Source organism: Metarhizium album (assembly GCF_000804445.1).
Source record: "Metarhizium album ARSEF 1941 chromosome Unknown scaffold_7, whole genome shotgun sequence".
Classification (NCBI taxonomy): Eukaryota; Fungi; Ascomycota; class Sordariomycetes; order Hypocreales; family Clavicipitaceae; genus Metarhizium; species Metarhizium album.
In genome coordinates this window covers 301,263-326,546 of record NW_024467581.1, presented here as the reverse complement: position 1 = coordinate 326,546, position 25,284 = coordinate 301,263, and the positions used below count along the sequence as shown (strand labels likewise).

Here is a 25,284-nt window from a genome sequence, read left to right as displayed (position 1 = left end):
TAAATTAGGAAAATTATAGTAGCAGCATTTGCAGATGCAAGCTAATGTGCGACTGTAGTCGTCGCTTTCTAAAGGCATTTTTCAGTTTATAGTGATTAGCAGAGTTAGCTGCTTGGAAATAACGAGATAAGTAACCTTAGCTTTTTTTATGTTACATGCTCTGTCATTGTCTACGTCCAATCAACCAAGGCCATCACGGGGACCTGTCAGCAAGGCGGTGAGCGTCCAGGCTGTCATGTGGCCTAAGGCCCGCTGGATGAAAAATACACATACATTATTTATACATATTATTTCTTTGCCATCAACACGTTGGACAAGGCAAAGGAATATATACATCATCGCTAGTGCCAGACCTGCTTAGCTCCTTTCCAAGACTACCGTGGCATACTCAACTATATAGAAGGATATCAGGTTTGTCTCTATATGCTGGCCTTTTAGTTCTCGTCACTAATTATGACAGCATTAAGAGCGGCTACTCAGTGCCAAGCTAGAGCAATGTAGAATGCACGCGACATTCCAAGATGATATCAATAATAGGGATAGAAGCATTTATCACGCTCACCGGGGGGGAATCCTCCCAGCATCGTCAATGTTAAACTTGCTTCTTCTTATTCTATAGTGACTAAGACCTATTAGATTATCTACAAGAATACTAGGTTTGTTCCTATTTCTGACGACGTTCTGCTTATACTAAACAGTCAGCATCGCGAGAGACTACTTAAGGCTGAGTTTAAGCCAATACAAATTGCACGCTAATAGCACCAACTACATCAATGAGTATTACCATCCTGAATCGGTTGAAGCTTAGGATAACCATAACTATGAACCTTGCTCCCAACTTTGCGTGCCCTTTTAGGGACTGTCAGCGTCTAAACGCATTTACGACACAAAGCAACTTTCTGATGCGACACTTTTGAGAACATGTGCTTTTTTTAAAGGAGATTTCATGCGGGTTTGCCAGTCATTCTCCAATACGTCAAATATAAACCCAAGAGGTATTTATTCGTCAGGTAGATGACCCGTCGAACCACCAGCACTAACAACATGACAGACATCCCAAGAAGTCAATGGTAGCCTAAAGCTTGTCAAACTTGATCAGGCACGTATTCTCCTGCAACATTGTAACCTTAGCAAGGCGTTGCTTCTTCCAAAGGGGCAGGGAGACACCAACCAAAACGCGAGAGAATCGGTCGTCCCAAAAAGTCTCAACTCGAGCGGTAATTCCGGGGGAGATGTCCTCGAACCCCAGCGCTATCGAGGTCCTGTACCGCCGGTAGAGTGTCGCAAGGAGGGTCGTCATTTCAGCCATGGCCAGACTTTCTCCCGTCAGCCCTGCCTGCACACCAAACCAACCAAGTCGGTGGATGAGAGTGCCGCGTCTCTTTGGACGCTGCCCAGGGGGATCTGTCACTTACTGCATGCCGATGCACATTCTTCCACCGCTTGAAAAGGCCCAGAACCAGCGGTTTAACTCGGCAGCATCGGGCCCTAGCCAGCGCTCGGGGTTGAATGTCAACGGGTCCTTGAACACCTCTGAATTGCGATGCAGCGTCCACGGTGACATACTCACCACCGTGTGGGCCGGGACGACGTATCCGTCAATCACGGACTCGGCGTCAACTGATCTGGGCTCGGAACTCGGCAGGGGAGCGTACAGTCTCAACGCTTCCTTCGTGACGGCATTGAGAAACACACATCGATCGCCGGCTTCGGCCCGCGGGGTGCCGTGCTTGTTCAGCGATTCATCGGCGATGCTGAGCACCTCGTCTCTCAGCCTCTCCTGATACCCGAGATTGACGGGCAGAGACAGCACCCAGATGAGGAACATCAGGGTATCGCTGGTGGTGTCGATGCCGGCTAGGAAATGATCGGCGCACTCGGATGCCATTTGCAAGTCGGTCAGGCCGTCTGCTCTTTGGGATTCATGGTGCTTCCAGAGTTGACTGAGAGTTGACACTGCTCCTGTCGGGACACCTCTGGTGAGCAACCCTCCTGCGATATGCATGCTACGGTTGTCGGGAGCCGTGGACCTACCATCCGCGTCGCGACATTCCTTGCCACCTCTGTGATGATGCAGGAATCTGTTGACCGAGTCGAGAGCGAAATTTCGAATGCCGGTGTACGTGGTTGGTCTCTGCATTGGGAGGACAGGCCGTACGAGCCGGCCGAGCAAGGCCTGGCGCGAGTATAGCCATTTCGTGAATGCCGGCAAGTGCACCCAGAACCAGGACAGCCTCCGTCGAGACGGGTGCACGATGTCGCTGATCAGGGCTTGGTGAGGCTTGGATCCCTTCAGGGCAGATGTGCCGCCATAGCTGCCGTAGATGAAGGTTGTGATGACATCCAAGGAGTAATAGTGCAACGAGGTGAAGACGTTGCTGATGCCGTGTGGCTCGGACTCGATTAGTTTCAAGTATTCACCTGCCTTTTCTTCCAGCATGCAGCTCGTTGATTCCTTGAGCACAGCGGATTTCGAGTACATGTGGGAGAGGAGTCTTTTCCTGTCGCCGTGTTCCCTGGTCGAGTGGAACGAAAACAGGTTCTGTTGGCCATAGACGTCAAACATGCGGTAGAAGCACGTTCTCCCAAACTGGCTTCCTGCTCCGTAGATGGTGCGCAGTGCCGTTGAGCTACTAAAGGAGAGTTCGTCGGGCCCGACTCGAACCACCGGTCCATATTTCTGGTGAAGCAGATGAATGGTACGTGTGCGAGTGCCTTTCCAGTCCTCGTAAGCGAGTCGCCACCTGGTGAGGGCGTACAGCTTGGGCCCTGGAACACGGCTCAGCGGACTCGAGAACAACGGACGCAAGAGAAGGTATTCGAAGAGCAGAATAGCTGCAAGGGCGAAGACGACGGCCAAGGCGATGTGTGCCATGACGGCAATGATGAGGCAGCCGAGGATGGATTGGAGGGGTCATGGCGACAAATATGCTCCGTAGCACATGAAAGGACGGATGGTCCGCCCACTGCAATAACAGGTTACACGGCATGATGCCGGGGTCCCGACAGAAGCCTGAACTCGCAAGCCTGAGCAGTCATCTGCATTGTCCTTCACAGCCCCAAAGCTGGCTCTATGCTCGGGGGAGGGGACGAAGCCATTCCGATCCCTGTCACTGCAGCCCTCGTCACGGTGCTGGTCTTGTTGCCAGCTCCTGCTGTAAGTACTCACTCAAGTACTTCCTTACTGAGAACTTGAGTACTTAAGTACTAACGGAAGTGCCTTTATTTTAGTGTGTACAAAGCAGTGTAGTACAATATAGTACTAAAGTAAGTACCTAGGTAGGTAACTACTTAGCGAGTACTTAAGTAAGTACCTTTTAGCTATCTAGTAGTTAGTGCATACTTACTTAAGTATTTGCTGAATAGCTAAAAGGTACTTACTTAAGTACTCGCTAAGTAGTTACCTACCTAGGTACTTACTTTAGTACTATATTGCACTGCACTGCTTTGTATACACTAAAATAAAGGCACTTCCGTTAGTACTTACTTCACAGTAGCCGAGGTACCCAGGTCCCTGGTGTACTTCCCAACGACTCCAGGAGGCATTGGGCATGAATCGTCGGCGACATGCTCCTAATACGGAATGGTCAACTTACCAGACCAGTCAGGGAGCGATTACTAGCTTAGTAAGTGTTCCCACTTCGATATCATCGTTCATCCTGGTCGTTTACATCGGCACCCTTGTGAACTTTAATGTCCCTGACTTCAAACCAAAAACCAACTGCCAACACCCCGCGACAAATGTCTACCGTTGATACTGCATATCCAAGTGCGCCGCATGACTCGCCGTGAGCTTGATGCCGGTACAGAAGCCAGCTGGAGAAGCCAGAACCTCTTGCTTCCGTTGCCATAAACGCAAAAAGCGATGCGACCGCAGCTTACTTCAATGCGGAAACTACCGTCGATCTGCCGCACCATGTAGCTTTCTAGGCGACTTGTGGTGGTGGCAACGACATGTACATCCAGGGTAATTCAAGAGAAGTCCCTTATTTCATACTTAACGGACCTGTTTGCGCCAAAACAAGTCTGTTCGAAGACGCGTCCGTGACTGATACAGAGCCTCACCAAGCCAATGCTTGGAGCCTGGATGATGCGCTAAACACATGCTACCGGATGCCGAGAACCAAGGCTACCTTGAGCCCTCTTCTGGTCTTTGCTTCGCTCAGCTTTCACAGTCAATCCTTGGAGCACTGACTATTGGTGATGCTCACCTAGCGCCGAGTGCTGCTTCAAATCTAGGCCCGCCTATAGTCTATAGACGCCAAACACTTTGACCAATTGATCGAGTTTTACTCTGCCACTCTCACATTATCTACCCCGTGGTTGATGGAGCTGAGTTCATGGCGGGTCTGGGCAAGCTGCATCCAGAGCCGCATGTTACCGTGTCCCAGTCTCTTTTATGTCTTTTTAGAATATGTATGGTACTGGCAATCGGATCAACAGCTTACTGTTCTGTGGACTTGAGTGCCGAGCCAGAGTCCTCGCGCTGCTATGAAAGGGCCCTAGTAACTCAAAGTCGGCTTCCGCACCTGACAGCATCGCACGTGTCATCGGCTTTGAGGATGATCGGGCTGGACTGTTGACGTATCAACACCCCATCTAAGTCGTAATCCTGCGATGAGTTTACTCGCTGTTCAATCAGCTGGATCCAAGTCAGTATTTCTTGGGAGACTTCTTGTCCAAGAAGTGCAGTCAAGGCATCCACATACATGGCTCTTGGCTGGAGTGGCATCTCGGGCCGCCCCCGGTATGGGTCTTCATCTCATCTGCCTTTTTCGAGGGACTTCCATTAGAGGTGGCAGAACGGCGAAAGCGGTTATTTTTCTCCCTATTCATAATGAACCAATGATTGTACAAGCAGTAACCAAATATAGAGTGCCTGCGTCTAATAACTACACACGGCACAGCGTCATTTCGACAACTCTCGGCAGGCCACTTGCCATTCCCGACGATGACATTGACATATCGGTACATACGCCCACACAGCAATCTATACAAGTATCTTGGACTGACAGAGCCAGCTCTTTGCAGCAATTGACGATTATGACATCTCGACCGACGGAGTCTCAGACCGAGAGCCTTTGCAACTGTCTTCCATGACAATTCCGTTACACAATTCGAAGCTCCGCAGAACTGCCAGCCGAATACAAAAGTCGGTATACACCCAGCCGGAGAATTCGCCGATGGATCACGAGGAAAAGGAAGAGACCGTCCAGTCTATTCATAGAGAACTCAACCAATGGCTTCAGGACATGCTATTCCCGCTGGCCAGTGTTGCCGCCGTAGCACTTCATTCCACGAGCACCTAGTAAGACTTCAACCACCACACGTATATTGCGCTACTTTACCAACTGAACAGTCTACTTCCTACTCTAGACGAGCACCAAATGAAGGCTCTAGCTGACGCAGCTCTGTTATTAATTCGAATCGCCTCAAGCACGTATCGTCGAGGATATTTTCACATCCCTAGCTGAACCTCCATGCGTTATTTACGTCTGCCGTCTCACTGGTGTTCTTCATTGCTATTCTGTTAGGTAAGGCTACAAAAGCGCTAGCTGGGGCAAAAGCTGCTGCTGATAATCAGCTCGCTACTCAATTGCTTGATAGTTTGTCAACTAGGTTCGTCGCTGCAAGACGATGTGAAATAATCCTCAGATGCATTATAAGGAGATATCAGGACATGGGTTAGGGAGTCGCGTATCGTGATACTTGAGCTTTAGTTCTAGACAATAGGTTCTTAACTATTTTGTTCGCCAAGTGTCGCCGAATATAATCGCCTCTTAGACACCGTCTCGGCCATGATGTTGGCCTTGGTCGCCTTGGGCTACATTGTGCCTGCAGTAGTCGTCGCTGTCTTACTCGGACTCATGGGAGGATGATTGCCCATAAGGTAATGTGAGGAACATAGCACGTTTCGGAACTATCGGAACTCTCATTCTACACTTTGTCCACCGATCAGAAATGCAGGGCGACAACGACCCCGAAAGCAGCTCTTCGAGCCGAGGCCCGATCCGGTTCGGCACCAGGGGCTCCGACGCTGGGCCCGGCCCCACTACGGCTTTTATCACGGCTAGGGCGGCCCGTGCCGAGCCCCACTTTTATCCGGGAAACTTTTGCGGTATATCGTCCTCATTGTGCCATCCTGCGTCCTGCCATCGGCGACAATACCACACCAATTCCTTAGTAGTGCCTCCATGGTCGATCTAACCGTTTTAGGTGACCGAAATGTGCATAGTAATAGGTACAATGGCCTTATGTGCTCACACCAGCTCATCTTTGACTGATCTAACAATCTAGCATTAGGAGTTGCATACGTCATACTTTTTGGCCGACAAAAAGCTGCGTTTCATCAAAACGTACGAAGGAATCAGACGAAAGGGTCGGTCAGTGTCAATAATTATCTCTCTTGCTCAACTATTCAACCATAACAGGGCATATTGCCAATCTAGAGGGGCCAAAAATGCATACTACTTACTAGTACAAACTCCAGCACCATGGCAGGACGAGACGCCAACCGTCGGTGAACCACGGGCTCGTAGGTGTTTATTGAGGAATAGTTCTACTCCGCACCCAAGGGCTTTGGTGGCCGGGCGGTCCGCATTGGTTCAGGCGCCGATGCTGCTCGACATGACGGCTTACATGCAATTCAGCCAACGAGAGGCTCACCAACTGCTTTACACTCTCATATTGGTTCTAGCCTGCTTGTATCCATTGTGTGAGACAAGCCGTATGACCAGTCGACTTCTGCAACGTCGACGCCGTTCCCCGTCCAAGTGGACTTTGTGAAACCGTTATAGGCGAATGTTTCTTATCATCATTGGTTGATTTTCTGTTGCCTTGTCCCTACCATGCCACTCGCAATTTTTTTGCAAGAGGAGTGGGCATGAAACGACAAAACTGCAAATGATCAGAGAACTTGGCACACGATGCCGTGGAACAGATGCCTGGGTTACCGGAGACCACCACGAACCGTGCAGCCAGGATGCAAAGCAGTGTGAAGATGCGCCTGCGCCTAACTTGCGACCGATACGGAGTAATGCATATCTCAGGCAAAAGGTCTGGGCGAATCCTAGTTGAACAAGTTGTGCCACGGTGGGCTTACGTTCCCAGCCCGTTCTCGCTCCTTGCACGCGGAAAACAGATGAAGGGACTCACTCCATGGGGAGAATTGATGGAGTTCCTCCCATTCTCAAGCCCAACTTCCAGAAGGTGGCACAAAGTGCTGGCTTTAAAATTGAACAATGTGCGGGATACGGCTCGGTCCGCAAGCTGCAACAATCCACCTTGTTGACTGTAACGATCGAGGGAAGTCGGTTTCTCGCTAAGAGCTGCCAGAACATGTCCGTGTATGAGCTGGCCACAGAAGTCAAGACAGTTCCTACAATAATGAAGAACCCTTGCACTTCATCCAAGCGACTGTTCCTCAAGGCTCAGACAGTCCGTGGTGCAGCCCATGCTCACGTTGCACAAGAGCTTTGAGGCCGGCCATGTCCAGCCTGCACAGAAACCACCGAGCTTGGAATAGAAGGCAATGTGTATCGAGAATACTTGGACAGCCTCCATTTTGCGAACCCCTGGACCCTCCACGCCGAGCTCCATAAAAATAGAGGCTTCTGACAACAAGGACTCTGAGTGGGAAATGCTCTCGCAAAGAGCAAATGAAGTGGTCAAAAAGCGACAGCCCGATTTGATTGTCGACTTCGAAGAACACCTGGCAAAGACAACAAATATAGAAGCATTGTGTGTGGAAAAGGATGTGTTGTCGAACCCCGAGTCTGCCCAAAAGATTGTAAACAGACTACAAGCCGGCCGGAGCGAGAAGCAGTGGCGGGTTGAGATCATGGGCAAGAACGTTTCTGTACGATAAGAGGTCGAAAGACTAGGGAAGTTTCTACTGTGGTCCGACGATATTGTCAAGCCGGCTCTCAGTTCTCAACCTTGTGCGTCGCTCGCATGGTCTGGTGTAAAATGATGGCTCCGGTATGTTTGACTCAAAGTCCTCTCCCGGAAACCTTTGCTAACAACATATCTAGCTGCTTTCCGCTGGTTCGGTGCAGCAGGAAGCCATGCTCAAGGGCTTTGGCTCTGTTTGTGACATCCAGATGTACTGGCGGAGTGACAAGGAGAAAATTGCAAAGTCTTCATCTGGAGGCCGCGGAGCAGGTCTTCCCGGAGCTTTGTCTAAGCTGCTCTCCCAAGTGTTCGAGTATCAGGCCCGGTTCATATGCCACTTGTCAAAAAGTCAGCTTAGCCGCGCTTGGGAGAAGGCCGTGGGTTCCAACAACTGGGCCAGTCTACAGAGCCTCGCCATGACAAGTCACGAAGCCTGTAAGGGCTGTGTTATTCGCGGTCAAGATGAAGCAGTGCAAGCTAACATGGCGCTTCAGTTGGATCATATGGAGCGGTCATGCCAGATCGAGGAAAAGATCCTTAACACGCTGCGAGAGGCCGAGCAGGAAAAATGGCAAAGCGATTTGCTCCATAACTTGGTGTCTGAGGCTCCCACGTACGAACGCGACAAGAACTTCAACAAGGATAGAGTAAAAGGAGCATGTGAGTGGGTTTTCAAGGACTTGACGTTCTGTAAATGGCGCGACAATACCTCATCGAGTCTCATCTGGACATCCGCAGGCCCCGGCTGCGGCGAGTCGGTTCTATCGCGAGCTCTACTCGACGAACGGCACTTGGCTAACAGCAATGTAGTGGAAGTCACAAGTTCAAATGTCATCTCCCGAACTGTATCTTCATATGTCTGCTACTTCTTCTTTAAGGACGCTGATGCGCTTCGCATAAAGGCCACAAACGCTCTATGTGCGATCTTGCATCAGCTGTTCTGCAGCGCGTCCGGCAAGCTTTTGATAGGCCACGCAGAATCAAGTCACAGAAAGTATGGTAAAAGCTTGAAGACCAATTTTTCGGAACTATGGCGCATATTTAAAGCCTGTGCGGAGTCTCCATGTGTTCATGGCATTGTCTGTGTGCTAGATGCCATGCATGAAGGCGGAATGGAAAGCCGAAACGAACTTTTTCAACACCTACGTCGATTTTGCAACAATGAAGACGAGCTGAAGTCCTCCAAGATCAAGTTTCTGCTTACCGGCAGACCGTACGATGACTTGGAAAACGAGCTTCGACCACTAGAGACGCAAAGTCATGCAGCATACATTCGATATGATGGAGACGATAAATTTGAGGAAATCGGGCAGGACATCGATCTCGTCGTTGACGCAAAGATGGAAAATCTTGGCCGCCACATCACAAACGAAGACGACCGCAGCCGGATTCGCCAACGACTGAAGGGCATGGATAATTGTACTTAACTATGGCTACACCTAACATGGGACATAATCATCAAACACCCGAGCGCCTATGGTAGGCTGTCGGATATCGAAAGATTGTTGTCTGAGATACCACCGGCAGTCAAGGGGCCTATGAGACGATCCTGAGCAGGAGTTCGGATCGAGCCTTGACTGAAGCGCTTCTTCAACTCCTCCTTGCTGCATCACGGCCACTGACTGTCCAGGAAGCCAATTACGCCCTCACCTTGGCTACAACCAAGGACAGTCCTCGAACGCACAAGGACCTGAGTGCAAATATATGGGGTGGCGATTTCAAGTCGGTGGTGAAAAACCTCTGTGGTCTCTTTATCGACGTCTACGACTCTAAGCTATACTTGACTCACCAGACTACTAAGGAATTCCTGACGGGTCCTCCAGGGTCGAGCAAAGGGTGGATGGGACACTTCAAAATGAAAATAGCTCACAAACTTTGCAGTAGTTGCTGCCTGCCGTACGCCCCATCGCGAGAAGTGCCAGTTTTCGACCCGCACGTTTGTCTTGTTTCCCACGAGCGGGTATCTAGAGTATTCATTCGAGAACTGGCGTTACCACTCTTCATTACAGGGTGAGGATATATCGGAGCAAGACTTGAAGCTTGTAAAGACGCTTGTTGTACAGGCCACGAGAAAACGATCGGTTGAACATGGCGTACTTCCAGAGGAGGTGAGGTGTGCACGGCGACACACAAAACAGTGTTGCATGGCCATGCCCGTTTTTTTGGCGTGACAATAACCACTCTGACAGTGATATAAGATGTAATTCGATTAACACGGCTCGATTGATACCACTGAGGGGATGAAACTGCTTCTTGCTGGCCGTTTTGATTCACCAAGTCGCGCGACATTTGCTGGCAACTGGGAACGTGACATCATTACATGCAACGAGTCTCATGGAGGCACCACGGCCTTTCACATATACGCGTTTGTTTGGTCTATGAATCGGCTGCGTCGAAGCTGTACATATTGCCGGGGACGAAGTTGCAACCAGATCCAAGGGACGGACGTCTTGCCCGGCAGCAATCAACCGACTCAACTGTCACAGTCCTCGGCCGATGTGGCTTGGCCCGTCCAAAGAAACCGGAAAAGTTACAGCTCATGACTTGGAAGGTGTGAGTCAGTCCGAGCTGCATCACCCCGGTCGAGTCGTTATTGGATAAATAAGCCGCCCGATTCGGGGCCTGCTCACCTCGGTGACTCAACGGTGAGCACCGAGACCCGATTATGTAAACTCGGGCAGACTTTCCAATGTTCCAAACTCCAATGCGCTTGACGATCCGCCTTTTACTTAAACTCCTGTCCTCGACAGCTGTCTCGCTTCAATAGAACCGAAAAGCGCAAGCGGTCAAGCCCGTCATGGATTTCTTCAACTCTAGAGAATTCTCCTTAAAAACAAGGATCCTCATCAGGAAATATCATGTCCCTGGTCTGGCCATCGCCATTGTTCACAATGACACCACGGCCTCCAAGGCCTTCGGGATGGCCTCCTTCGACCCCCCGAAGCCAATGACCGCCGATACTCTTCTTGACATCGCCTCTGCTTCCAAGTCTCTTACCGCTGCCTCCGTTGCGCTGCTGGTGAATGACGAAAATTACCCCGACGTCACATATGAAGCCGAGATGGCCACATTATTGCCTGACGACTTTGTCATGCCCGGCCAAGGCTGTTATCAAGGCGTGACCGTCGAAGACATCCTCAGTCACCGGAGCGGAATGGCCTCGTGAGAAGAGTTTCAACCCCTCCAAATCACCTACATCCATTCTGCGGCTAATTCTTTGAATCAGCCATGACAATTCATACTTGGGAGTCAGGTCCAACAACCCCGACACCGCCCAATCCGTGACGCGAAATCTCAGGAATCTGGCCCCTGCAGCTCCAATCCGCTCCAAGTTCATCTACTCCAACATCATGTTCGCCGTCGCCTCATATCTCGTCGAGAAGAAAACAGGCCTCACCTTCGCCAACTTTCTCCAGAAGCACTTCTTCCGGCCTCTCCGCATGATCTCGAGCACCCTTCAGCCAGGAGGCGCCAGGAACAGAGGCCTCGGGTATCGCATTTCCCCCGGACACTGGTGGGATCACAAGACCAACAAGTACTCAACATTCATGACTCCGGATTTCCCCGAGGCGCAAGGCGCAGGCTCAATCGTAACCAGCGTCAACGACTACATCAAGTACGTCAAGGCCTTGATGAACCAGGAGGAGCCGTTTACGGAAGACGTGTACGAGGGGCTCATCAGGCCACGAATAATCATCAGCCCCGACGAGGCTCCCAGGCCCTTTTCATCGCCCCCCTTGTACGCAACCGGGTGGGAAGTCCACCACTACCGAGGCCACATGTTCATCATCCACGACGGATGCATATCCGGCTCCTCGAGCAGCCACTTCTTTGTACCCGACTTCAAGTTCGGAGCCGTCATCATGTGCAATTCCGACAGCGGGAGCCTCGTTGCCGACATCTTGGTGCAGACGTTCCTCGACGAGCTTCTCAGCGTGCCCCAAGACCAAAGAGTCGACTGGGACGAGGTGCTGTACGAGATGTCGCCGGAGAAAAAGGTTCACGACGAAGAGGAGCAAATCGAGGAAGAGCGGCAGAGGCTGTGCCCCGGCATCAAAGTGCCAGAGCCTCAAACTATGCCCCTGGACGCATATACGGGCGAGTACCGCAATCCGGGCTGGGGTCGCCTCGCGGTCCAGGTCAAGCGCGACGCCTTGTTCATTGACTGCACGGATCGGTCTTATGTCTTCACCCTCAACTTTCAGCACGTGTCGGGGCAGGACAAGTATATTGTTCTTTACAGGGAAGTTACACAGGGTCCTAGCGTGCCGCTGAGGGCAGAATTCACGTTGGAGAATGACGTTGCCACCCGACTGGGCATCGCTTTCGATGAGGACCTGGACGATTATATCTGGTTCGACAAGGTAGACGATGTAGGGGGGGAGAGTTTGATGTCTCACCCCAAGGTCACTCCGGCATAAAGGCGGATGGCATTCTCCTTGGTACCAGGCATAGGTTGGCGTGGGCGCCTCAGACAGTCTTCTTTACTTGTGACAGTGAGATTGGGGTGAGAAATCCTTATCCTTCGCCCTCGAGGTATTAATTGTCTTCTTATATTCCCAGCCAGGACTGCAGCCATGGTTTTTGAAGCATCGAGTGGCCATCAGCGTTGCTAATATACATATACTTCTTGTGCCTCCGAGCGATGGCCAAATACAACTAGGCGTGGTTGATGTCGAAATTATAAACAATGCCTCTCACCAGCCTTGTGACTCTACGCTACCCAACCCCCTTTCGACTTGAGGAAAACAATTCCGGTCAACCCAACACTGTTCATCTCGCCTTGGACCTACAGAACATGACAAAGACCAGCATCACATGGCAAAGTACACCGTGGACAGCTCCAATACAGGCTCCGACGCCTCGCTCTCCAACCACAACGTCACGTACAACACACCGCATAAGCGACTGCCGGGACGTGATGCCACACCGCCATGAACGTCGAACCACCATGCTTGAACCACGGCCTCTCGGCCACGGTATATAAAAGTAGGCATGCCCACCTCGCCCAGGGTAGCCCCTCCCGGAAAAGCTTATCGTCGAATCTGCGGCCTGGACCCCCGGCCGCAGACGGCGGGACTCTATGACACGAAGGCTGTGGGATTGTAGAGATGGGGAAGCTGCTCGTGAGCGCCCAAGACACCCACCCACCATCCATCTGGCGTCCATGCGGAAACCGGTCCATCGAATGATCAGGCGATATTGTTAGTCACGTAAAACGTAGCCACCACGCATGCAATACGCCGTCCCGTCCACATCAACCCACGAGTGAGATGTGATGCACAAGCTGTCTGTACGGGCACACCTGGCATCCGGCCAGTTTCGAATTACTCGTTAGACCGCTCCGTGTGTATACTCCGGATACTCGGCGTATCCAGTTGTGTTTCTCGAGCATGACGAGATAAAGTTCTCGAGGGCATCGATAAATCGTCCCGATACGGCAAAACACGCATGGACGACCATCCACAGCCCATGGATCATGACGTACGCGCAAAGTCGGCAGGCAGGCGTGTGCTGGCACTTTTGGCTCTCATCAGCTTGTATCCGAACGTGATCGATGTTTTACATTCCTCTTTGCACACCGTTCTATGCAGACGCAACCCCGCAGTATGTATCTGTCCGGAACGGGCGAACCGAGACGAACAAGACTTGGCTCCGCGATACGGCATGTGAGTCAGTGCCAAGTTGTGTGGCTGGCTGAGAGGGATGCTTCCTCCAACGTGCAGACAACTCTCCGACACGATGCCGTGGTTGCGGAAGAAGCGGCTCCATGTCCGGGAGGAGAGGCGCAACTGATCCGACGGCCGAGGCAGGGATGCCCGTGTATAAAAACCTCGTGCGCCTACGTGCCGTGGTCCGATAGTCCAGATAGCTCTTCTCCCACACGCATCTGGCGGGAAAGGTCTCTGCTGGCCCGGGTTCCAAAACACCTTGACAACCACGAGATATGCCGCCGCCCACAGCCGCCGTCATGACGCCCGTGACTTCTGTGCCGCACCGCCACGGCGGGTGGCTGCCCAAGAACCGCGCCGTCATGATCGACTGGCTCAAGAACCTGGTCCGGGAGATTGACAGGCGGGACGAAGCACCCCTTCTCCCCAACGAGGTCGACGATCTTCGAAAGCTGATTGAAAGCCGTCCCGACCTGCGCATGCTGGCGTCGGCCATGCTCTCCGAGGTCCCGAACAAGGAGCCCTACATCAATGACCCCGTCGGGAACAGGCAAATCCGGGACATCGACCACCTCCTCCAGCTCTTCGGGGTGGTCATGACCGAGAAGGCCCCCGAATGGAGCCAGAAAGGCTACGACGTAGGCCTCATCGGGTTCCCGTTCAACACGGTCCTCGACTGGCCCATGGCCACGCCCAGCGGCTACGCCTTCTTCCTCAAGCCCGAGGTCAACGAGAAGATGCAGGCGATCCTCAACGCGTGGCGAGACGAGCTCCTCAAGACCTCTGACTCGCAGTACGTCATCACCACCGAGGAGAACAAGTGGCTGAGCCCGCCGGCGCTCAAGGCCATCGAGGACGACACAAACGTCGACGGCAAGGAGCGCAAGTTCCAGGACCTCTTCGTCTGCGATCCCGTCGCCGACCCGGTCCACTGGGGCTTCACCAGCTGGGACTCGTTCTTCGTCAGGCAGTTCAGAAACATCGACACGCTCCGCCCCGTCGCGTCGCCCGGGTCGCCCGAGATCGTGGCCAACGCGTGCGAGTCCAAGCCGTACGCGAGACAGACAAAAGTCAACAGGCGCGACAGCTTCTGGCTCAAGGGGCAGCCGTACTCGCTGTCCGAGATGCTCGACGGCCACGCCTGGACCGATACCTTTGTCGGCGGCACCGTCTACCAGGCCTTCCTGAGCGCGACCTCGTACCACCGCTGGCACTCGCCCGTCGCAGGAAACGTCATCCGGACAGCAGTCCTCAGGGGGACGTACTTCTCGGAGCCGACAATCACGGGCTTCTACGACGGCAACACGCCCGACCCTGCCGCGCCGGACCAGGCTCAGGGGTACATCACCCACGTCGCCGCCCGGGCAATCTTCTTCATCGAGGCGGAGCCCCCCGTTGGCAGGCTGTGCCTCATCTTTGTCGGCATGGCAGACGTGTCGTCGTGCGAGATCTTGAAGAAGTTCAAGACGGGTAAGCCTACGCGCGTCGAGAAGGGCGAGGAGATTGGCATGTTCCACCACGGAGGCTCGACTCACTGCGTCTTGTTCCGCAAGGGCATCAATGTTGACTTTGTTGCGGGGGCTGATCCCGAGACGGCCAAGAAGAACCTTGCGCTTCGGGCCAAGCTGGGCACAGTGACGGTGGTTGGCGATGCTTGATGGGAACTTTGAGCATTTGACGGCGGAGAGGTGGTCGGTACTTTCAAGGCCGGAAAAAAAAAAAAGGGAGGAAGTGTCCGTCAATGACTTCTTTTTTGTTCTAGCATATCTTGTCTGCAACTTCAGAACTTCCCAAATATTTGACATGGTATCTGACTGCACTGGATGCACCAAAACCTAACAAGATGTGACTCAGTTTTGTATCAACCGTCATGTCCACCATGTCTAGAAGAAGAGGACTGTGACGTATTGCTTCACATGCTCCGCTTGTTGCTCCAGAATAAGGCGGGCAAAGATACATTTTCCCAAGCATGTCGGAAACGTTAGCTGGCGTCCATGACCCTACAGATACGCTTTGTCGTCCTCTGCCTGACTCAGCGAGGTTTCAGAGCTCACATCCGCATGGTTTCAGGCGGATCATGGGTTGACCTCTCTTCGCCAGATGGGTGTTTTCGAGCACTTCTGGAAAAGTCGACAAAGATTGGACCATGATGCCGTCGAAATCGGTGGACAGTGGCGCATCTAGTCATGTATGAATCTTGAACAAATGGATATAGTTGATACAAGGCTTCTTTTCAAACTGAACCATTTACCCACCCGGTGAAGCCCCTGGCTCTCAGTGGTTTCAATATATATCTGTGTGATATGCCGAGCCGTGGTATGCGGACGTTTGCAATGGGCACCATATATCATACACCATCACTTGCAGGGGTGCCATTATAGACTAATCATATCAGCACTGGCATCCGAAAATGGCTCTTGGTGTACATACCTTTTCGGCCGTAGGTGACATAGTAGATAAGAGATATAAGCATGAACCCGACAAGGACAACAGAGGCATAGTTCATCGATGCCACGGCTACTGGCAAGGCGGCAGGCATGCTGAAAAGCACCAGTTGAAAAGCAACCCAGGCAATAGACATTACGTTGACAAAGTACCCAACCAGGACTGGGCATCTCCATCGAGCCGTTGACACGGCCTTTCGACGTGTGACCAGAGAGATTGCGATGACGATGGCGTATGCTGCGGCAAGCCCAATGACCCCGCATGAAGCAAAGGCTGTAAAGGCGCTCGTGCTTCCTAGATTGACCAGACCAAGTAACATTTGGATCACAGTCAGCAGAGCCAAGGCTGAAAGGGGTACTTGGTCGCCAATCAGCTTCGACCATATGCTTGAGAATGGAATTGCTTGATCGCGTGCAAAAGCCCAAAGTGTTCTAGAGGCAGCCGTAGAAATACTGATCGAGCAGAATACTGCAACACCTAGTAAGAGAAACATCAGAGCTAGGCCGCCGCCTGGAGTGCCCATTACAGTGTGGAAGACGTATGGCATTGCCTGTGCTTGAGGGACATTCAGAATGTCCTGAAGGGGTGGCAGCTATGAACCTGTCAGCACAGTGGACTTGAAACCAGACTTTTTGGTTCAAATAGGCGTAAGGAATACAGATTGATAGTAGCGCCGATCGTCACTTGCTTTTAGCTTGGCGATATTGAGCAAGTATGGTCCTGAGCAAGGAAGAGGATCTCGCCCGAGGGGTCCTGACAGAAGACAAGGCTCACCGTGAAACATATCGGAAGAATATAGAAGAGACCTGCGACCCCAGAGATAGGCACCACGAGACTCAGCGCCGTAGGAACGTCTCGGGCTGGGTCCGCTACTTCTTCCGCCATCGATGTGATCATACCTATGGCTGCGAAAGTGTAGGCTGTCGGAAGCAGGCCGATAAAAAAGGTGAAATTGTGCCATCCGGAGAAACTCTGATCATAGTTGGCGAGGGCATCTGCCACGCTGTGGCGTCCAGCATTGGCAGTCGCTGACAAGGCGACACAGACAATCAGAATAGTGAGGCCGTTCCATACTGATGCCACGGTATCCACGTAAGGGAGGAGACGATTTCCAAACGCACATATAAGAAAAGTACCAAGGCAGACGGCATAGAAGATGAGCAAGAGTTGCCAGTCGGATGCTACCCAGTCCGGATGGTAGATGGTGGCCGTCCCAGCAATGAGTGACGCCGTACCAAAGTTTACGCTGAGGCAAATGGTAATATTCCCAATGAGCCAAACCCATCCTGTGATGAAAGAGAATATAGTCCGAGCCCGGCCGGCAGGAAGCAGCTGAAATGACCAACTTGGTGAGCCGTTAGCAACTTTGGTACTGCGCGTGTGCCTGGGTTGAGAGGCTCCTACTAAGACGGCCCAGATGATGTCGGGAACTTTGAGGCAAGCTCACTCAGAGACACTGCGACACACTGATCGAGCAGAGCAACAACAATCCATCCCACAAAGTATGCAAGCTGGCCCCCGCCGTATATTGCGCTAGTCAATGCGGCACCTTCGCCGAAAGGTACAGCAGTTATAGCAAGCGCCTGAAACAAAATGGTGTAGAGAGAGCGATTGCGGCGAAGAGCAGGTGTATATCCAAGAGCAACTAGCTCGCTTTCTTCTCCATGCTGCTGTGTGCTGGAAGCGAGGGCTCGTTCCGCATCAGAAAGAGAGGCCTTCATCTCGTCTGGTGCGTCTGCTGTTGCCATTGCGGCCAGTTGGAGAAAGCAGGTTGTAGAGCAAAAACTCAACCTGTGCGGACGATGGGTTTCTTACCACGTCATTCCATGATCTGATAACGGCACTATCGCAACTATCGCACGGGATATGTGAGACATCTGAGCCGTTCACGCCGTCTACCCCTTTTCCCCGGCAAGGTGCTAGTCAAGACTCTCGGGTTAAGTACCTAGACGGTTGTAACTTGTGAGCAGGTACACTCTTACTAATCAAGGTATTTTCCTGTCTACCTCTAAGCAGGTACTTACCTCCAAATAACACAAGGGAGGTACTCTGGACTCTGGTGTAGCAACGAAAACGCCATCGTCGAAGGATGTGAGACGCCACCATGCAATGCCCAAATGTATCCCTAATCCGGAAAGGTGAGTTTCAGTCGGAGAAATGAGGGCTCGATGGAACCACGGGTGGCCCGGATAACGGCCCCTGACGGCAAGCCAGGTCTTGGGACGACAGGATAAGTCCGAAATCGGTACAGGTTGTGCGCGTAGCGTCGGACCCGTGATCCCTACTGCTTTGATTCGTTGGAATTTTGAGGCCCCGTATTCATTCGCAGGCTTTCCAAAAGCCCAGCATCGTCTTTAATGAAGAGTTTTGCTGTTATCGGCAGCGTCCACAATAGCGGTCAGAAGAGGAAAGCCTTTTCGGATAACGGAGCAAAAAGTTCCCACCAAGTCTGGTTGGTCTGTTCTCGTGCCCAGGTTTCTCTCAGGAAATCAGCCATCAATTGCATGTTTCCAAAGCTGAGATAGGAGCTAGTAGGAGAGAGTACCTGGAGAATGGCCTCACGATCCTGGGCTAAGGTGCAGTGACTACCAATGATCAACACTGGGAAGACGATGCAGTGACGCATGACCGCCGGAAGATTTTGATCAATCACTTTTGCGACCCCGTGTCGAGCTGCTATCTGGACTCTTGCGTCGTCCGCAGGTCGCGACCGCACAGCCCTTTGCAAGTAAATGACCCCGCACATAATGTAGATGGAGCAGAAAATTGCCCATGGAGAAGGCGAGGGCGTATTTGTTCGGCCCAAACTCCCCTGGGCATCTTGCATGCCTTCGAGGGACAAGGCAGCCTCGATTCCAGGCAGACATTTCGACACCAGGCTTACACTATCGAGGGACTGATCAAGGTGGACTACGTTGCCCAGTGATGCCATGTCTGAGAAGGCGGCGAGAATCCCCAGAAACTTGTCACCAGCTGGCAGTCTGCCGAACCAAGTCTGAAGACGAGCAAACATATTCCAGATGGCAGACTGGAAGAAGGGCTTGTGGCCACCGAGCAAGGCATGCACAAGATCCATGGTGGCATAAATCGACAGCAGGTGTGCTTGCAGACCGTCTTGTAGAAGCATTCTTGTCGGAGTGTTCGGCCACTTGTGAAGTATGGCCCATCCGCCGCGTAGATGGCATGTCGAAGAGTTGTACTCGTCGGATGGCTCGATCATGCCATCAAGTATACAGAACAGGATGTTGGTGGCAAAGAGCCTCTGGGCCGAGCTGTCGGACTGCAGGCCTTGCTGCAAACACCGGCGAAAGGCCTCAATCGCGGAAAGCCTGGCAAGTTTTCGGACGGTTGAGACATCATACACATCTACCTTGGAACACCGAGCGTAGTGCGCTTGAGAAACGGCAGTGATGGCTCCAATCAGTGTCTCGTTTTGCAAGACGTCGTCCAAGTCCCGCTCGATCGACTCGTTCAAAACAAAGCGAGGTAGCACGACATTAGAAAAGTATAGCTTCGATTCGCTTTGCTCCAGAGGTTGGGAACTGGGAGGCGACCAGCGGGCCACGCCCAGTCCACTCAATGTAGAAGAATTCTTGAGACTGGCGAGACTGGCGAGACAACTGCGGGACGAAACGTCCCCGACCCATCTGAGAGGAGGGGTAGTGCCGTAAGAGCAATTCTTCCTTGCATCGAGACATCTCGTACATGATGGTTTTCGAACATCGCATTTGACGCGGCGTTTTCGACAAGTCCAGCACGATCCCTCGACAACTCTGCGGCGCCGAATCAAGACTATGGACTGTTCATGGCTCTGCAAGTCCCGATTGGCTGGTGTTGAAGGGCTGCAGGAGCTGTCCATCGGTCGCCAGCTTCGATACTGTTGCCAAAAGAAGTAATGAATTGGTCCAAGGCTTGTACATTGAGGAGGAGAAACCGACGTGCGAGGGCCCGGCCAAGCTTGTCCAGGTTTTGAACATGCATCGCGCTGCAAATACGTAACGGTAACATGCTGGGGTCGACAGGGCGTGGGTGGGGTATCCGTCTGAGACCCACTGGAATCTTTGACACGTTGGGCGACCGGCAGGCCCTGGGGCTGCCCCGCGTTACATTATACATTGTAGATACCCCGCCTTGCTTAGCAGTGCCTATCTTTTTGCCAGATACGGTTAGCGCCCTGCTCGCAGTTGACACCTGCCAGGGTATCATCTGGTTGGCCTCCAACAAACTCCGCTGCCGTACTTCGACTCCTCGTACTCATCCACGCTTGGCAATTCCACATTTCGTAACCACAATTGGTGCCGCATTGCGTTGCGTGGCTCGAGTATGCTGTACCATCAGCTGAAACTGGTGAAAACGGACAATGTCCTGGAAGACCATCCTCGGCCTTCCTAGTGACACTCCTTTCCATGTTCAACACGTTCAAACTACAGCCTCCCAATCAACACGACCATGTCGACCATCAGCATCACCCTTCCAAACGGCGTCAAGTACCAACAGCCCGTAGGCTTGTTCGTCAACAATTCATTCGAGCATGCGTCTGGCGACAAGTTTGATATTGTCGACCCCGCCACCGGGCAACAAGTCCTCAGCCTGGCCGGTGCGTCTGCCGCCGATGTCAACGCGGCTGTTGAAGCAGCTCGCAATGCATTCCAGGGGCCGTGGTCAAAGCTCCCCCCCGTGGAGCGAGGCGATTTTCTCATGAAACTGGCCTCCCTCATCGACCGCGACCGCAAACTCATAGCTGCCATAGACGCCTACGACTGTGGCAAGCCATACTCTGTCGCGCTTGAAGCAGATCTGGACGAGTCGTACAATGTCTTCAAATACTATGCCGGCTGGGCAGACAAGATATATGGCGATACTATCGACACGTCCCCCGCGAAATTTGCGTACACTGTCCAAGAGCCGCTGGGAGTTTGCGGCCAAATCATCCCTTGGAATTTTCCTTTTATGATGCTGGCCTGGAAGGTTGCGCCTGCTCTGGCGTGCGGCAACGTGGTGGTTGTGAAACCGGCTGAGCAAACTCCGCTATCTGCCATGTATTTCGGCAAGTTGATCCAGGAAGCTGGACTGCCGCCTGGCGTCATAAACGTTGTTCCGGGTGTCGGACCCGTTGCTGGAAGGACGTTGGCTGAGCATACCAATGTCGACAAGATTGCATTTACTGGAAGCACAAATACAGGTCGCGCGATTATGCGATATGCAGCAACAAATCTCAAGAATATCACCCTTGAATGCGGTGGCAAGAGCCCTCTCATTGTCTTTGAAGATGCTGACTTGGATCAAGCTGTAAAATGGGCCCACGTCGGTATCATGGACAACTCCGGCCAGGTCTGTACTTCTACGTCTCGAATCTACGTGCACGAAAAGGTTTACGACGACTTTGTCAAAGCTTTCACCGAGTTCACCAAGAAGAGTACAGTCATTGGTAACCCCTTTAAGGAAGATGTCAACCACGGGCCGCAGGTCTCGAAGAACCAATTTGATCGTATTCTCTCCTACATCGAGGCCGGTCGCAAAGAGGGTGCGAGGATCCTGAGTGGTGGTCGCAAAGCTGAGGGAGAAGGGTATTACATTGAGCCGACCATCTTCGCTGAGGTATGTAGAGGCGACGCGGCATTTCAACACACATGAGCATCTAACACTTTCAGGCGAGCGAAAATGCGACGGTTGTTCGAGAGGAGATATTTGGCCCTGTGGTCGTGATTGGCAAATTCGCAACCGAGTCTGAAGCTGTGGCGAAGGCGAACGACACATCGTATGGCCTGGCCGCAGCTGTATTCACAGAGAACATCTCGAGAGGCCATACCATTGCGAGAAAATTGCAGGCCGGAATGGTTTGGGTCAACTCATCTGGAGACTCGCATTTTGGCATCCCCTTTGGCGGCTACAAGGCTTCAGGCATAGGAAGGGAGCTTGGAAAGTATGCTCTCGACGCTTACACGCAGACAAAGGCTGTCCACGTCAACTTGTCAACGAATCTTTAATTCCGTAGCAAGGCGGCTTTGATAGCATCTTCCAGAGAAGGACAATAAATGGTGAACTGCAAAGATCAATGACAAATAACTCAACTTTGCAATTACATCACCGAGCTCTCATTGTCGACTCGTGTCATCTAGGTGCCTGTCTCCGAGCAAAAGACTCGTTCCTCAGAAACCATGCCAGTATTGGATCAACTTGGGTTTCGCCCTCTTCCCGACACGGACCAGTGCACTTCCTGCCATAGAGCTCCAGGAAGCTAGGTTATTCATAGGTGTAGACCACAAATATTGTAAGTGTCAGAGGAATGGTGTGATAATGCTGTCAACTGGTATCGTCTGCTTCAGAGTGACAACTTCCCCGTCGTAATCTTGCCCTGTCACCGCTCGAGTTGCCGTATGAATTTGCCTCGGATGGGCTGTTCGTAGGAGAAATCCAGCCTCGGCGTATGGCTCAGATTATATCACACACACCAGAATGAGCTGCTCATTCCCAAAGACTTGCCGCCGGCCGTCTCTGGGTCAAATTGCCGACGCTTACCAGGAGGCTTTTAAATTCAGCCGTGGAATGGACCGGGGAGAAGCAAACGTCGCACTCCTCTTGGTATCTCTATCTCTTTCTTTGTTCCATCTTCGTCTTTGAGAATTGTTGCATCTCTGCGCGCAAGCCTTCTTCAAAAATGTCTGCAGAGTCAGCACCCTCGTGCAACTGCGACTATAATACGGCATCTGACTCGGAACGCATTCTCGTTGCAAAATTGAACCACAAACGGCCTTGCTTCCACGACTTTCGCATCCTGGCGGATAAGGTCGGACCATTCAATGCCTCCCTCCGTAAAATACCATATTTTCTACCTCTTCCATGCTCGAAGGAACTGCTGCATCCCAGAATCAAAGGGACCACTGGAACTCCTGCATGGAGTCTCGGTCAAGCCATGAATCCGGATCGGATAGCAGCAGCCACCAAGCGGATCATATGTGAACTGCGCTGGCATTGCGTTTGCTGTGCTCTCAGCAGCTTCCATTCTCATAGCACCAATAGCTACACCTCCAAACACGTGCTCATCAACAGCAACATCTATATTGAGCGGTTTGGAAAAGGAGTCGTAGCGGACAGGAAGCAGTTGACCGCCCTGATAGATGAGGTTGGTTGCCTATCTAGGGTTAGGGTAGCACCACCCCTTTCCACGTGATGTTTAGGGGATGGTGGCCCGCCGTCGTGGAGGGCCACGCTTCCAGCCCGCATGAGGCGAGCCCAGGTGGAAGCTTCACACAGCGTAGCAAGCTCCGTTTCGTCGCTGAAAGCCGGGCTGCGGGGGCTGCGATTATCGTTACGCATACGCAGGCCAGCTGCGCAAAATATACCTTAGTCGAGAGGCTCGCGATCCGCAAATTGGGCTGATGGGCCGTCTCCCGACCAGCAGAGACCAACGCTCACGCCACTCCCATGCCTCCGACCGCCTCTTGCTCGACATCGACCTCTGCCATCCTACGAACCATACATCCTTCTCTGCAACGGTAGTCGTGTGCCGTAGAGGGTTTGGCCACGACGCCAACCCCCTCGGAGCCGTAAAGATAGCGCGGGCACAATGAGTCGTACGCTGCCGACTCGGCAGGCCGAGGAGCTGTGAGTACAACCGGAGAGCCCAGCGACATGGACGATGCAGGCAACGCGGCACTGGGATTGTTGGGCCCGAGACTGATGCGGGAGACTTGCAGGCACAAATCCATCATAGCCTACCTGTCGGCGAACAACTTGCCGAAATCAGCTGCTGCGCTGCGACAAGAGGTCGGCCTCGGGGAAGACGTATACGATGTGGCCACCGAAAAGAAGTATGAAACGCTCCTCGAGAAGAAGTGGACTAGTATTGTGCGACTGCAAAAGAAGGTGTGTATTGGTCGCGCAATCCTATCGTTTGGCCTTGGATCGAATCACGTCGGCAGTCATCTGACCTCGGCGAACGCATCGCTAGATAATGGACCTCGAGTCGCGAAACGCATCGCTTCAGTCGGAGCTTGACAACGCCACACCGAGCTCTCTGTCAAAACGAAACCAAGATCCCGCGTCGTGGCTACCTAGAAAACCTTCAAGACATACGCTAGAGAGTCACCGAGGGATGATCAACTGTGTTGCTTTCCACCCACGATTTTCATCTATTGCCTCTGGATCCGACGATTGCACAATCAAGATCTGGGATTGGGAGCTGGGCGAACTGGAGCAAACAATCAAAGGCCACACGCGTGCCGTCAAGGGCCTCGATTACGGCGGGCCTCGAGGCGCTACTTTATTGGCGTCATGCAGCTCAGATCTCACCATTAAGCTGTGGGACCCGTCAGATCAATACAAAAATATTCGAACATTGTCGGGCCATGACCACAGCGTCAGCGCGGTACGGTTTATATCATCTGGGTCAGGGGGCTCGCAGTCATCTGCAAACTTGCTCGTCAGTGCTAGCGCGGACAAAACGTTGAGAATATGGGACACAGCAACCGGTTACTGCTTGAAGGCCCTGCGAGGTCACGTTGATTGGGTACGAGACGTCTGCCCGTCAGGGGACGGACAGTTTGTCATATCGGCCGGCAGTGACCACACTGCACGGCTCTGGGATATCTCTGTTCCTAACCCGGAAAACAAACTGACGCTCATTGGACACGAAAACGCGGTTGGCTGTTGCACATTTGCGCCGCCATCAGCATACGTGCACTTGGCATCGATGGCCGGTCTTAAGAAGCCACCGCCGGCCAGCAGCTCGGCCGAATTCCTGGCTACTGGGTCCCGCGACAAAAGTATCCGGCTATGGGACGGACGCGGCATCTGCTTCAAGATTCTGGTGGGACATGACAACTGGGTGTCATCGCTGGTCTTCCACCCTGGCGGCAAATACCTGCTCTCGTGTGCGGACGACAAGACAATACGATGCTGGGACTTGAGCCAAGAAGGCAAGTGCGTCAAGGTGGTGGATGAAGCTCACACGCATTTTGTGACGTGCCTGCGATGGGCTCCGAGCATCCAAAAGGACGGCGGGTCGGTAAATGGAAACGGTACGCAAGACCAAGGCCAAGGATCAGAAAACGATGGGGGCTTGAAAAGGAGTGTAGGGCCGGCCGGGGCCTCGGACGAGCAGATACGATGTGTTATTGCAACGGGGAGTGTCGACATGACGCTCAGGATATGGGCGAATTAGATGGTCAAGAGCACGTCAGCATGATGACAGAATTCAAGCGAGGAATCTACTCGTGCCATGCCAAATGGTATCCCGCCCACTGGGCAAACAAAATACGCGCTGTCGCATGTA

The 25,284-nt window shown here is 52.5% G+C and overlaps 8 protein-coding genes across 8 annotated transcripts; 5 read left to right on the top strand and 3 right to left on the bottom strand.

The window, feature by feature from the left end:
* Positions 1–1,075: 1,075 nt before the first annotated feature.
* On the bottom strand, positions 1,076–2,875 carry MAM_03569 (Cytochrome P450; the record flags this gene model as incomplete). The annotated part of the gene is made up of 2 exons (XM_040822368.1): positions 1,076–1,262; positions 1,416–2,875. The coding sequence occupies 2 exons, from the start codon at positions 2,873–2,875 to the stop codon at positions 1,076–1,078; spliced, it is 1,647 nt and encodes a 548-aa protein (XP_040679511.1).
* A 4,283-nt stretch (positions 2,876–7,158) lies between these two features.
* Positions 7,159–9,320, top strand: MAM_03568 (uncharacterized protein; the record flags this gene model as incomplete). The annotated part of the gene is made up of 3 exons (XM_040822367.1): positions 7,159–7,461; positions 7,529–7,858; positions 8,034–9,320. The coding sequence occupies 3 exons, from the start codon at positions 7,159–7,161 to the stop codon at positions 9,318–9,320; spliced, it is 1,920 nt and encodes a 639-aa protein (XP_040679510.1).
* Positions 9,321–10,690: 1,370 nt separating this feature from the next.
* Positions 10,691–12,314, top strand: MAM_03567 (beta-lactamase family protein; the record flags this gene model as incomplete). The annotated part of the gene is made up of 2 exons (XM_040822366.1): positions 10,691–11,055; positions 11,120–12,314. The coding sequence occupies 2 exons, from the start codon at positions 10,691–10,693 to the stop codon at positions 12,312–12,314; spliced, it is 1,560 nt and encodes a 519-aa protein (XP_040679509.1).
* Positions 12,315–13,840: 1,526 nt separating this feature from the next.
* On the top strand, positions 13,841–15,223 carry MAM_03566 (phosphatidylserine decarboxylase family protein; the record flags this gene model as incomplete). Its single annotated transcript, XM_040822365.1, has 1 exon — positions 13,841–15,223. One exon carries the CDS (start codon positions 13,841–13,843, stop codon positions 15,221–15,223), a length of 1,383 nt encoding a protein of 460 aa, XP_040679508.1.
* A 689-nt stretch (positions 15,224–15,912) lies between these two features.
* On the bottom strand, positions 15,913–17,758 carry MAM_03565 (Amino acid/polyamine transporter I; the record flags this gene model as incomplete). Its single annotated transcript, XM_040822364.1, has 4 exons — positions 15,913–15,947; positions 15,996–16,602; positions 16,785–17,355; positions 17,415–17,758. 4 exons carry the CDS (start codon positions 17,756–17,758, stop codon positions 15,913–15,915), a joined length of 1,557 nt encoding a protein of 518 aa, XP_040679507.1.
* Positions 17,759–18,408: 650 nt separating this feature from the next.
* MAM_03564 (Zn(2)-C6 fungal-type DNA-binding domain protein) lies at positions 18,409–19,869 on the bottom strand (the record flags this gene model as incomplete). Its single annotated transcript, XM_040822363.1, has 1 exon — positions 18,409–19,869. The coding sequence occupies one exon, from the start codon at positions 19,867–19,869 to the stop codon at positions 18,409–18,411; it is 1,461 nt and encodes a 486-aa protein (XP_040679506.1).
* A 590-nt stretch (positions 19,870–20,459) lies between these two features.
* MAM_03563 (retinal dehydrogenase 2) lies at positions 20,460–21,997 on the top strand (the record flags this gene model as incomplete). The annotated part of the gene is made up of 2 exons (XM_040822362.1): positions 20,460–21,608; positions 21,662–21,997. 2 exons carry the CDS (start codon positions 20,460–20,462, stop codon positions 21,995–21,997), a joined length of 1,485 nt encoding a protein of 494 aa, XP_040679505.1.
* A 1,580-nt stretch (positions 21,998–23,577) lies between these two features.
* Positions 23,578–25,173, top strand: MAM_03562 (Nuclear distribution protein pac-1a; the record flags this gene model as incomplete). The annotated part of the gene is made up of 3 exons (XM_040822361.1): positions 23,578–23,615; positions 23,708–23,876; positions 23,962–25,173. 3 exons carry the CDS (start codon positions 23,578–23,580, stop codon positions 25,171–25,173), a joined length of 1,419 nt encoding a protein of 472 aa, XP_040679504.1.
* Positions 25,174–25,284: the final 111 nt, after the last annotated feature.